Consider the following 12,819-nt stretch of genomic DNA (forward strand, 5'->3'; position numbering starts at 1 on the left):
CTGAAAATATGGTAGGTGAGTTTACAGGCTGCTAGGAAATGGTCATATCTTTATATAAGCTGTTAATTTAATAAAGGAATATCGGCAGCGGGGAGAACCAAAAAAGATTTTCTTCTTTGTGAACAACAGAATTATCATACAATCTTAGTGTATCAGAACTTCAAAATCTGAGAGTTGTCCACAAGCGATGTCCTGTGGAAACAGCCAGCACGACAGTCCACATTATCTGACACTTCAAGATATGAAGATTCCCAAAGCCAAGTGCCGGTGGATCTTAAGGACCCTGAATATCCACTACCACAGTTCAGAGATCACAGACATCTAGCCTAGAGGGAATACTCAGAGTCCTTGTGCAGCTCTTCAAACAAGGGAAGTTCTCTTCTTTCTCTAATTCTCCTATTTGGGGCATCAAAAGATCCTATTCTATTCTAGGCTAGCCTGTCAAAAAACTACTCCCCAAATTCCAATTGTCTATAACATATGACTATCTCCTTTATGTTCTAAGGTACATCCTTCATGCTCCGTAAAGCATATTTATATATACTGAGCACTAGTCCCCTAAGAAAGGCTGCTGACAGCTTTACAGTTACCAATGGTTGATTATAATAAAAACAACAAAACCATTAAACAATCCTACATTAAAAGACAGGAAAGAAAAAAGGAGAAAAGCAAGACATTTAAAAATTCTGAATGAAAAATTTGTAACTGCACATAAAACTTAATTCTGGGTAGCAAAGGCAAAGAAGCAGTTAAACAATTGTCACTGTCTGCCAAAAAGAAGCTTAATAGCTTCATCAGAAGACATGAAACTTTCTATGTTAATTTAAAAGCCAGCAAATTCTAAAAAGCAGGGTCAAAAAATAAATTTTTTTTTAAATTTCAAAAAAGGTTTTGAGAATCCTAAAAAATTATTATCCCATCATATAAAAGTTGCCAGAGCTCTGAGGAGACCGGGAAGAATCAGGATGGTGTACATTGCTTATTTACCCAACGTGTCCTTTTATGGCAGGGTCAATGATCTTCCCAAACCTCTAAAAAGTATTCATATATTTCATTCCTTGGTATCTTAATTTTTTAAAAGAGATGCTTCATATACTTCAAAGCATTTATTAAAAAAAAAAAAGTAGGACAGACAATACAGAAAAAAGAAGGGTCTTATGACTGAGAATGAGAACACATCTGAAACTTCATATGAACAGCAGAAAAGGGGATGGTAGCAAACTTACCTTGGAACAGCTCCTAAAACAATGAGGTTGGCTTTCTGCTTGTTGTTCCCAATTACAGCATTTTTCATGTCTCTAAATTCAAGGAAAAGAAAAAAGGGTAAGATGTGTTGAGATACTAATTTATCTTTATTTTACAGCATCTTGGATTGTCAAGTACGGATGTTAAGTGACAAAGTAAAACCCTGACACTTCTCCGCTTGGAGTGCTAAAGAGACGGGACAGAGACAGGGCTATGCAACCAGGGGCTATGAAACAGGAGGGCAGCAGTGGAGGGGGAGTGAGAGACAGCCTGAGAATCAGCAAAAGACTTTCAATACAAAGAAAGCCGAGTTCTTCAAAAAAAGACCACTGATCCTCTGAATAATAAGAAATGCAGGCCATCTTCTCATGCATAGCTCTGGGAGCAGGCAGTAAAAGCAGCCAGCCCAAGGAATAGACCTGACCTTGTTTCAGGGACCATGACTTTACTTTCCTCTTTTTCTGACTTCCTTGGACCGAATATTTCTGTGATTCCATTTTATCTCCTTTATTGTCTAACTAGCTGTACTTCTTTGGGTTTTGTTTTGTTGTTTTGTAGTGGTAGATTTACAGTTTACAATATGTACCTTTTAACTTATCACAGTCTTCAAGGTATAGTGTCCTACTTCATGTGAACTGTAAGAGTCTTGCAAACATACTTCCATCTTCCCACTCATTCTTTGACCTGCTGTTATACATCTTTAAACTAGTTAGAACAACATGATATATTGCACTATTTTGGGGGGGGGGCTGCATCATGAGGTTTGTGGGATTTTAGTTTCCCCACCAGGGATTGGACCCCTGCAGTGAAAGTACAGAGTCCTAACCACTGGGAAGCCAGGGAATTTTCTATATTGTACAATTTTTGCTTAAACAGTCACTTTTCAGGAGATTAAAAAATACAAAAACATCTTTTATTTAAAATTTAAAGATATTTACTTATTTGGCTGCACCAGGTCTTAGTTGTGGCATGTGAGATCAGGTTCCCTGAACAGGTATTGAACCGCAGCCCCCCTGCATTGGGAGCAGGGAGTCTTAGCCACTGGACCACCAGGGAAGTCCCAGAAAATATCTTTTATATTTCCCATTTATTCACCAGTATTTTTTACTCTTGCTACACTCAGATCTCCATTTCTCTGGGAGTGAAACTCTTTTCCACAATAAGAGTATCTCTATCAATGACCAGCTGGTTCACAAACACATGGTTGTTCTCAAAGGACAGGCAGAGAAAAAATAAATAGCTCAAAATAAGCCCAGTACTTGGAGAAGGAAATGGCAACCCACTCCAGTATTCTTGCCTAGAGAATCCTATGGATGGAGGAGCCTGGTGGGCTGCTGTCCATTGGGTCGCACAGAGTCGGACACGACTGAAGCGACTTAGCAGCAGCAGCAGCAAGCCCAGTACTAATAAAATGTTTAATAAAAAAAAAAAACTTAAGGTAATTGGTCAGTAGTGCTATCTTAATATAAAAACACTATGGTTCTCAAACCTTCTTCTTCTTGTGGAAGAAGGCATCAGAGCCTCCCAGGGACATTTCAGATGTTTATGAAGATGTCTGAAAATTTCTGGCCATAGTTTTAAAACAGAAAGCAGTTTTTGCACAATCTTCAAGAAAACTGTATTTTTCAGTATTGTACCTGCTTTGTAAATAAAAGGGAGATTATACTTTTTATTAAAGGTTACTTCATTTTGGAAAATCAAATAAGTGGCACTCATGGTAGATGGGGTCATCAATACCATACCAATATCAGCCCACAGTTTCAGCTCTTGCTTTCATACCTCATTAAGTTTTCTAACATGTTCATGCTTAAGCACTAACATATTGAAACATTATGTTATCTTTCTTTCATATGCCAAAATACATTCCCCTAGTTACTTGCTGAGCATCTCTCCTAACTTCTCTTAGGTGGCAGAGCTCTACAACATAGAAATTTTTTGTCAACCATTGAAGTTATACTCCTAAAAAAGTCCTATAATTGGCAAACTATGATCTTATAGAAAAACAGGATAGAAAACCAGGGGGAAGGGATGCGGGGTGGAGGTGGAGAGGGAGTTATTAAAATCAATGACTTCATGTTATTGTCAGCTTGTGTTTCCAACACCAACCAATTTCATCAGCATTAAAAACCCTGGTAACAATAATACCCCTCTCCTTAATTATCTTTTTTGATTATTACAGGAAAGTGCTGCTATGATGTGGTGGTCTGCTGAAAGCTGATCCTCCCCATAAGAATAGCATTTTCACCAGTCTTGAGCCAAACACTGTACTTGTTAGGGTTCTTCCTTTAGCTCAGTGCTTGAGGGCCTTCTCTCTCTCTCTCTCTCTCTCTCTCTCTCTCTCTCTCTCTCTCTCTCTCTAGAATATCCCTCAGATCTTCCATATGATTTATAGCGGATAAGCAGGAGTGTTTTGTTCATTTGTTTCCTCATGAGGACTAAATTGAATGAAGCTTACTATGGTTTTAACCAAGCTCCGATATATGATTTTAAAATTCATGTGATATCGAAGCTTCACTGAGCAAAACACAGTTAATGAGAGACTGTACATCTAGGCTCCTGCCTCCTTATAGATGCCTGCTGTTTTCTTAGAGACTGACTTCCCAACTGTCGGCTTATAGACTCTAACCTAGCAGTCTGTCATTTTCCTTCTTCTTCTCTTCTCTTAATGTGTTCTGCCTATACTAACGCAGCACACTCATGCATCCGGGAGCTTACTGAAAGTTTATTTTTGCCAGGTGCCATTCTAGAGGCTTTCTATTATGGAATTTCTAATTCTAACATTTTCCCAGATTTCTCCCCATTCTTCCTAAACTGAGCAGAAATGAGTGACCCTAATCTTATAAATACAACCCAATGGTTTCAATACTCTGAAACCATGCCAGAGTAAATGTTTTTACAGACAAAAGCAAACAAAACTCCAAAACCAATTTTCCAATTTCCTTACTAGTTTGAAAAATGGACATGACGGAGGCAGCTGGTAGTTATAAAGTAACTGCAGACTAAAGAGAACACAATTAATAAAAGGTACCAATGGGGCTTCTGTGGTGGTCCAGTGGTTGAGACTCTGCCAGCCAATACAGCAGACACGGGTTCGATGCCTGGTCTGGGAAGATCCCACATGCCATGGGGCAACCAAGCCCATGTGCCACAACTACTGAGCCTGCATGCTGCAACTACTGAAGCCTCTGCACCTAGAGCCTGTGGTCAGCAACAACAGAAGCCACTGCAATGAGAAGCCCACGCACTGCAATGAAGAGCAGTCTCCGTTCGCCACAATTAGGGAAAGCCCAAGTGCAACAACGAAGACTCAGTATAGCCAAAAAACGAATAAACAAATTTAAGAATAATTAAATGGACCAATGTCTAAAGAAAACAATTCTTGCTCTGGCTCTAACAAGTAAAATATTATCTATACTAAAGAAGAGATGTTAACACCCTGCAAATAAATTCTATTTAGTTGTTAATATAAAAGGATAGCAGAAGATCATTTCTATGAAAGAGTTAAAAACTGCAAGAGACAATAATCAACACATATACTCATTTTTAGCAGACCTAAGTACAGTGACAGATTCAATTTCAGAGCCGGCCAAATGAAGCTTCTTTCAGTTTCCAGAGTGTAGCTATTCGCTCTCTCTCATTTCCTTATCATCCCCTCCCTTATATCATTCCTTGGCTAACTTTACTCATCTTTCAGGTCTGAGCTTATATGTCAGTGTCATCCTCCAGGAAGCATGCCCTGACAACTCCCAGGTCTAGGTAGGTATCCTTTCTAGTGCTCTTTATCATAGCACACTCATTACTTTTTTCCTCTTCAGGGGCAAGAAACCAGTATGATCTGGAAATATCAGAAGTTACTATTAATGGATCACAAAACATACCATATAGAAATCCATATTTTTGTAAACTAGAAACACAATTATAAAGATGGGAGCACAACAAAACTATGCAAAACTTATACATTGCTTTGAAGTTTACAAAGCATTCCATACCTATTATTTAATCATCACAACCTTAAGTAATATTAACCTGATTTTACAGATGAGGAAGCTAAGACTCAGGTTTGGGGCACTTCTCAGAGCCCCATAATAATAACAGAGCCATCAACCCATGTCTTTTATGCCAAGTGTTTTTTCCATCATCTCCAGCATATCAGGCATTCAGAACAAATTGACTGAAAAGATAAAAGAATTCAGTAAATGTATTTCTTTTTTCTCCTGTCTTTCAATTTATATAAAATAAAAGCCTATCTTTTAGTCAAAAACATCCTTTTCCTAGTAGATCAAAAAAATATAATCTCATGTCCACTACTCTTTAATACTGATGGCAGGAGGGGAATGTCCTGCTTATACACTACTGAAATTCAATGATTTTTTTTTTTTTGGCTCAGCACTGTGCAAGGCTCTATGAAGGATACAAAAGCATCACATAATGAGATGCCTGACCTGAAGAGTTTACAATCTTCTTGAGGAGACAAAAGTAACACTAACAACTAATCACTAAGGCAGTGACGTTTTATAAACAGTGTGCTTAGAGGGTTGAGAAAAGGAGATAAGACAAGCTTAACAGGTTTTTAGGCAATGGTAGGAACTAAGATGAACTAGCCTAGGAAATGGCTAGGATTTAGGTAAGCGGATGAGGAGGGCAAAAGGGATCATATTGGAAATGGAATATGGCATATTTCTGGGGCAGTACTAGGACCAGCACTGAAAAGGAGATTCCCTTTAAGGTGGGAACATTAAGCCTGGAACAAAGTTAGAAAAGTGACAGGGAGAAGAGACAAACGAAAGGGAGATGAATTAAAGAGAAATCATGTTCTTGCTCAGAAAAAGGACATGAAGGAAGCAATGACAAAGGAGGATAAGCTGAATGTGGAACAGATTGGAATACAATAACTCTGGAGTCAAGAGTGGCAACTAAATGGCTGATGCCCTTCCTTTGTGGCCCCAAGACCCCCTGTGCTTATCACTATCACAGCATTCACTAATCAGACTGTAGTGAACTAACTCTTTAGCTATCTGGTTCCTGCATTAGACATTCCCCAGAGCAGTGACTACAGGCACAATGCACAAAGCCTACCTAGCACCTGCCTGGCACTCAATGCTTGTTACAGAAATTACTCCACCCAGGTATCTGGTTATATGAGACTGACTAAGTAGCAGCCACAGGAATCATTAATAGAGAGGACATTTTATGGAAGCAGTTAACAAGATGATGTTATAAGCAGAGAGAAAGTGACATATGACATGTCTTAAATGACTACTTCAGGTCTGGGTGCCTGGGTGCAGGGAACACAGAAAGCTTGCAGAATAATTCTCTTAGCAAGACAAGGATCTATCTTGACTTTATACATATTGAATTATCTTTGAAGATAAGAATATCCAGATAGAAAAGCTAAAATGTAAGCCTTGGGGACAGTCTACTCTTTGAGGATGGGAGAAAAGGAGCCAATATTAAGATGTTATAGAAATGCATTTGTCAGGGAACATTTTCAGCTAACATCTAGCTAAAATCTTAAATTTGCCCACTAATAAGTAGACTCAATTGTGGCCACTTTTACATGGAGGCTAATCTTTCAAATTCCTTTCTTTGCTCTTTCGGTGAATAATTTTAGTGTGGTAGAGAAAAAGATCTTGAATATGAAAGAAACATATATAATGCCTACTATAGCATACATGTAAACCAGAGTATTATGATTTGTGATCAGAACCAAGAAAGTAAAACCACATGTTGCCATTAAAATAGTAGAAAAAGCAAAATAATAATAATAATAATTGGAATCTAGACCCGTTGGAAAAACAAAGTCTAAGTCAATCAAGTATGAGCATATTTATTCCTAAAAAGTTAAAATAGCATAAATTTTAACTGAAAACCTAATTAGCATCTAAAAATAGAAAATTATCTTTAAAATCATTGACGGCTAAAGCCAAAAATTAAAGATCAATTATGTCATTTTCATTCTGAACCAGTATGACTTTTCACTTACCTGAAAGTAGCTCTTATTTGGAATATGTACATTCATTCTTGATCTAATTAGTGTGAAACAGCCAAAAAGTACAGTAGATATGGAAAACTACAATCTCAGTATAAAGTCTGACCAATTTATGAAAACTAACTTTTTACAAGACATAAAGAAAAAAATACGTATTTGTGGGTAGCTACAATAAGGTAATGGGGTAAACACGTTAAAAAAATTATTTGGACTTGGAAAATTACAAACATACTCACTGTTCTGACCCTGTAAGAATAATTGCTATGATGTTCTGTCTGGAGAATGTAACATCCAAATATCCAAGTACAATAAGCATTCTAATAATCAACATGGTTAAGGAATGAGAGTCTTCATATTCCAATTAGAATCACCATTACCATATGTAAACTGTCAATTTTTAAAAGATTAGATAATGATGATCTATTATTCAAACTAAAGTTTTTTTAATATAAGGCTTTGATTCAGCACACAATTGAGACTTATAGTGAACTTCAAGTCAAGGTATTTATTACGCAGCTACTGTATGTATAAACTGAAGAAAATTAAGAACTGACAGTAATTTAATTCATTCTTATAAACAAATTACTCTGAGGTGTATATTTTTGGAATGTAAGGAGTATCAGCTACATTTTTGATTTGTATAAACACTAGTTCAGAAATTAGGAGCTGTGTTTAACTCTGTCTTGTCAATATATGGTCACAAATCACCTTACATTCTCCAAAGATGAGAAGTGCAATGTAATAACTGCACTAATAAATGCCAAAATATTTTTACAGAACATTAATAAACTTTTTAATATATGTAATCATGCCAAAGAACATAAAAAATGTGTTAGAACATTATGAATATGCAAGCATACAGTTAAGTGGCTTATAAATATGAAAAGATATATATACACATATGCGTACATATATTCCACTATTTTTTATGTTCAAAGTTAAGATAACATATGTATATAAACAGCTTAAATATCTGAACACAAAACTATGTCAATTTGTTCTCATAATGTCTGGAAAATCTTGCTACTCTTTTAACCAGACTAAACTGTCTCAGGATACAAAGTTTTAAACAAGTAACTCTCAGGAATCTCTCCATTTCATTTGGTATTAAGGGCATCTTCACTTGTGTTTACCTGTACCTGTTTACCTTTAAAAGTTAACTTTTAACTGTTAAGATTAACTAACAGGATATTTCTTTTGAATTATCCTAAAACTTATCCTTTAACTTGAAATTTCTAAAAACCAGAGTCTTCATTTTTATGGCAGCTCGTATTTTTAGCTCATGCAAGAAAATGGAAAGTGTCTATATTCTACTGAAACCAGAGGTATCTATTTCCCTGAAACCAGAAAATGACGTATGGAAAAATCATTACCAAATGATTTCAGTACATTAAGACACTTCAGAAGACACTTTTTAAAAATAGATACTTGGTGAAACCCACGCAATTCTACAGTATCCACAACTGCCTGCCTTAGTTTATCAGAAAGAGTTTGATTATCTAGTTATCTAGTTCTCTACTCTGATTCAACTTTGAAACTATAAAGCTAGCCACATTTGCTTATACTATCTTTTGCCTTTCAACATAGGGAATATCATCAACATAAGGCCACACAGGGATACCTATTTTTTTCATGGAGAATCACTAGTGTAAAAAGATTCAGGTGCTCTAACTTAGGTATGTCAAAAAGCACAATGTTTAAGCAGCTTTGACCTAAGATCTACAAAAATATTTCAACAACTGCAACTATGAGATTTAACATGGTTGAGCTAACACCAGAGTAACTCCACCAAAAATATCTGTAACTGTTTTAAGTCACACACAGATCACCACACTAGATGAAGCTCAAAATCTGCAATACAATGTAGCTTATCTGATGTACCTACTCTCTGTTGTAGTTGCAAAGGCTATACATTTATGGCCTACACAGGTGACCCCCTGTTCTCTCTGACTCCTATCTTATTCCACAACTACTCAGTTATGCATTTGAAACCTTGCTTTTCAGGATCTAATTCTGTTTTCAAAGCTTTAATATACCGTCGTCGGTGGTCTAGTGGTTAAGATTCAGTGCTCTCAATCTTTAATATACTAGGACCATTCAAATATATGCTAAATACTGCACTATTAACAACAAAAAAGTTGTTCTACGATAAATCCTCAATCATCACTAACTAGATAAAATGGTCCTTCACAACACAGGTTATCTACAAAGTTCCCTCCGTTTACAGGTAGGACTATGGCTCTAACTCAAATGAGTAAATTAGCTACTGGTCATGATGAAAAGTTATAATTCATCTTTAATTTCTTCAATTTTGTTTTTCCCACTAGCGAAAAATCAGATAAATATTGCCAGAAAAATGATAGAACTCTTATAGCTAAAGCTAGTCAATTCTTTTATGTCTTTCTCATTGGATATTTTAGATTCAAAGCAGATTACTTCAGCCTCTGTTCTTTTCCTTCTCTAAAATTAGAAATCTACCTTTGGTTGTTTACGATCTGTGGCCATCTCCCTTCTACCTGCTTATTTTGGTCAAGTAATAGTCTCTGTATGAATGACTCAACAGTGGCTGTGTATTGTGTATTAAAAAAAAAGAACTGGTCAACTCTCTATTCCTAAACATCATTTTGGTTCCCTCTTTTTGTCTATCAATACTGTATTATTCTTATATTAGATAAGGTTGCTTACAAATGAATAAAATGTTAAAAATGTGATTCACTTTTCATTCTCTTGACTATGCACAATTAATTTTCAGGCAGTAACAAAGTTCAGGCAAGAATTAAGTCAGAAAACATAACTTTTTCTCTCTGGGGTAAAGAAAGCTTTATCAAATCGTACTACACACACCTCTAGAAGGCCATAAAGTGAAAGGACTTGGGTTGATTTGTCCATTTCAAGCTAAAAATAGATTTTAAAACTATAGGAAGCAATCATGTTTACTGGAAAATGTTATCACTCACATTTTCTTATCTGAATCAAAAATTCTAGCTCCTCTCCCTCTTCTTTCAGTGGGAATTGTTTTATCTCTTTGATTTTTTTTTAAATTTTTCTTTCTCTTCTTTGAAAAGAATCATCTTACTTTTGAAGTTGTTTTAAATTAGGGCTGATAACTACTAACCACTGAAGTGCCAATTTGTGGGTATCCACAACATACCAGGTACTGAATTTTATATTTCTGACTCAATCCTTAACAACTTGGCAAGATGGGCAGTATTACCCTCCCTTTACAGATGATAAAGTTGAGGCTCAAGGAAATGAGATACCTTGCCCAAGCATTACACTAGGAAAGGACTCTACTAGGAAATATCAGAGGCAGGTATTTAACTTACAGTTGTCCAGCTTGAAAGCCCATATTCTTTTCACTCCACTATCCATTCCTTCCCCAAAACCTTTCTTACCATCTTAGCTGACAGTCAAGTGCCTAAGACTTGACAATTTCTTAAGAGGCACTAAGTTTATCAAACTATATGTTAGTTGGTTTGTAATAATACACTCTTCCCAGTGTTTTTTATGCTTTATTTGATATTTTATCACCTTTCAAGAAGCTACGGTATTTTTGGGTAAATGAGAAATTTCTAACAGTGACAATTAACACTTGAATTAGCTACATATATCGGATACAACTCAAGATACAAGTCTTTCATGACGAATCCTTAACTGAGAAATTTACCTTTTCTCCTAAACAACCATAGTAGCAGAAATAATAAAAACAACAACAATAACATCTTCTATCATTTACTGAACACTTAATGAGTTTGACATTTCCAACTGAACTGTTTATTGAGGAATCTTAAGTGATATCTAGGATTATCAATTGGCTTTGTATGGGGGGAGTGTCTGCTTGTCTAAGAAAGCATGTTAATTTGACCTATCCCTTCAACTAATTTGTGTGTGTTCAGTTCAGTTCAGTCGCTCAGTCGTGTCCGACTCTGCGACCCCATGAGCCACAGTACACCAGGCCTCCCTGTCCATCACCAACTCCCAGAATTCACTCAGACTCACGTCCATCGAGTCAGTGATGCCATCCAGCCATCTCATCCTCTGTTGTCCCCTTCTCCTCCTGCCCCCAATCGCTCCCAGCATCAGAGTCTTTTCCAATGAGTCAACTCTTCGCATGAGGTGGCCAAAGTACTGGAGTTTCAGCTTTAGCATCATTCCTTCCAAAGAACACCCAGGGCTGATCTCCTTCAGAATGGACTGGTTGGATCTCCTTGCAGTCCAAGGGACTCTCAAAAGTCTTCTCCAACACCACAGTTCAAAAGCATCAATTCTTCGGTGCTCAGCCTTCTTCACAGTCCAATTCTCACATCCATACATGACCACAGGAAAAACCATAGCCTTGACTAGACGGACCTTAGTCAGCAAAGTAATGTCTCTGCTTTTGAATATGCTATCTAGGTTGGTCATAACTTTCCTTCCAAGGAATAAGCGTCTTTTAATTTCATGGCTGCAATCACCATCTACAGTGATTTTGGAGCCCCAAAAATAAAGTATGACACTGTTTCCACTGTTTCCCCATCTATTTCCCATGAAGTGATGGGACGGGACGCCATGATCTTCGTTTTCTGAATGTTGAGCTTTAAGCCAACTTTTTCACTCTCCACTTTCACTTTCATCAGGAGGCTTTTTAGTTCCTCTTCACTTTCTGCCATAAGGGTGGTGTCATCTGCGTATCTGAGGTTATTGATATTTCTCCCAGCAATCTTGATTCTAGCTTGTGTTTCTTCCAGTCCAGCATTTCTCATGATGTACTCTGCATGTAAGTTAAATAAGCAGCGTGACAATATACAGCCTTGATATACTCCTTTTCCTATTTGAAACCATGGAACCAGTTGTTCCATGTCCAGTTCTAACTGTTGCTTCCTGACCTGCATATAGGTTTCTCAAGAGGCAGGTTAGGTGGTCTGGTATTCCCATCTCTTTCAGAATTTTCCACAGTTTATTGTGATCCACACAGTCAAAGGCTTGGGCTTTGGCATAGTCAATAAAGCAGAAATAGATGTTTTTCCATGATCCAGCAGATGTTGGCAATTTGATCTCTGGTTCCTCTGCCTTTTCTAAAACCAGCTTGAACATCTGGACGTTCACGGTTCACATATTGCTGAAGCCTGGCTTGGAGAATTTTGAGCATTACTTTACTAGCATGTGAGATGAGTGCAATTATGTGGTAGTTTGAGCATTCTTTGGCATTGCCTTTCTTTGGGATTGGAATGAAAACTGACCTTTTCCAGTCCTGTGGCCACTGCTGAGTTTTCCAAATTTGCTGGCATTTTGAGTGCAGCACTTTCACAGCATCATCTTGCAGGATTTGAAATTTGTGTGTGCAGCTACAACCAAACTGATTTAACAGATGGATTTAATACCACTTGCCCTGGTATTAATCAAACTAGACTTACAGGGGTTGATTAAATCATTATTAAGTCTCCCAGCCTAGTTAAGAAGATAAAGGCAAAGTTAACATAATGAGAAAACAAGAAATACCATCTCCTGTCTCTGTAAACTGAGAAGACATGAAAAGAAGGTGTCAAGTATCCCACATGGGTCTCCATTCAGCTCCTCTTCACTTTTCCTTCTAGCTCAGTTTGAAT

General features: G+C 37.0%; 1 protein-coding gene across 9 annotated transcripts in view; it reads right to left on the reverse strand.

Annotated features, from left to right (window-relative positions):
* The window catches only part of ARMC8 (armadillo repeat containing 8), a 106,247-nt gene that overhangs the window by 64,244 nt on the left and 29,184 nt on the right, over positions 1-12,819 (reverse strand). For all 9 annotated transcript variants that reach the window (XR_001918255.1, XM_018049962.1, XM_018049961.1 and 6 more), the window contains one exon: positions 1,227-1,298. Coding sequence is in view for 7 of the 9 variants with exons in the window: in XM_018049962.1 (XP_017905451.1) it covers positions 1,227-1,298 (72 nt within the window). In the remaining 2 variants the exon portion in view is untranslated. The remainder of the gene's footprint in view (positions 1-1,226; positions 1,299-12,819) is intronic.

Source organism: Capra hircus, chromosome 1, assembly GCF_001704415.2.
Source record: "Capra hircus breed San Clemente chromosome 1, ASM170441v1, whole genome shotgun sequence".
Taxonomy (NCBI): domain Eukaryota; kingdom Metazoa; phylum Chordata; class Mammalia; order Artiodactyla; family Bovidae; genus Capra; species Capra hircus.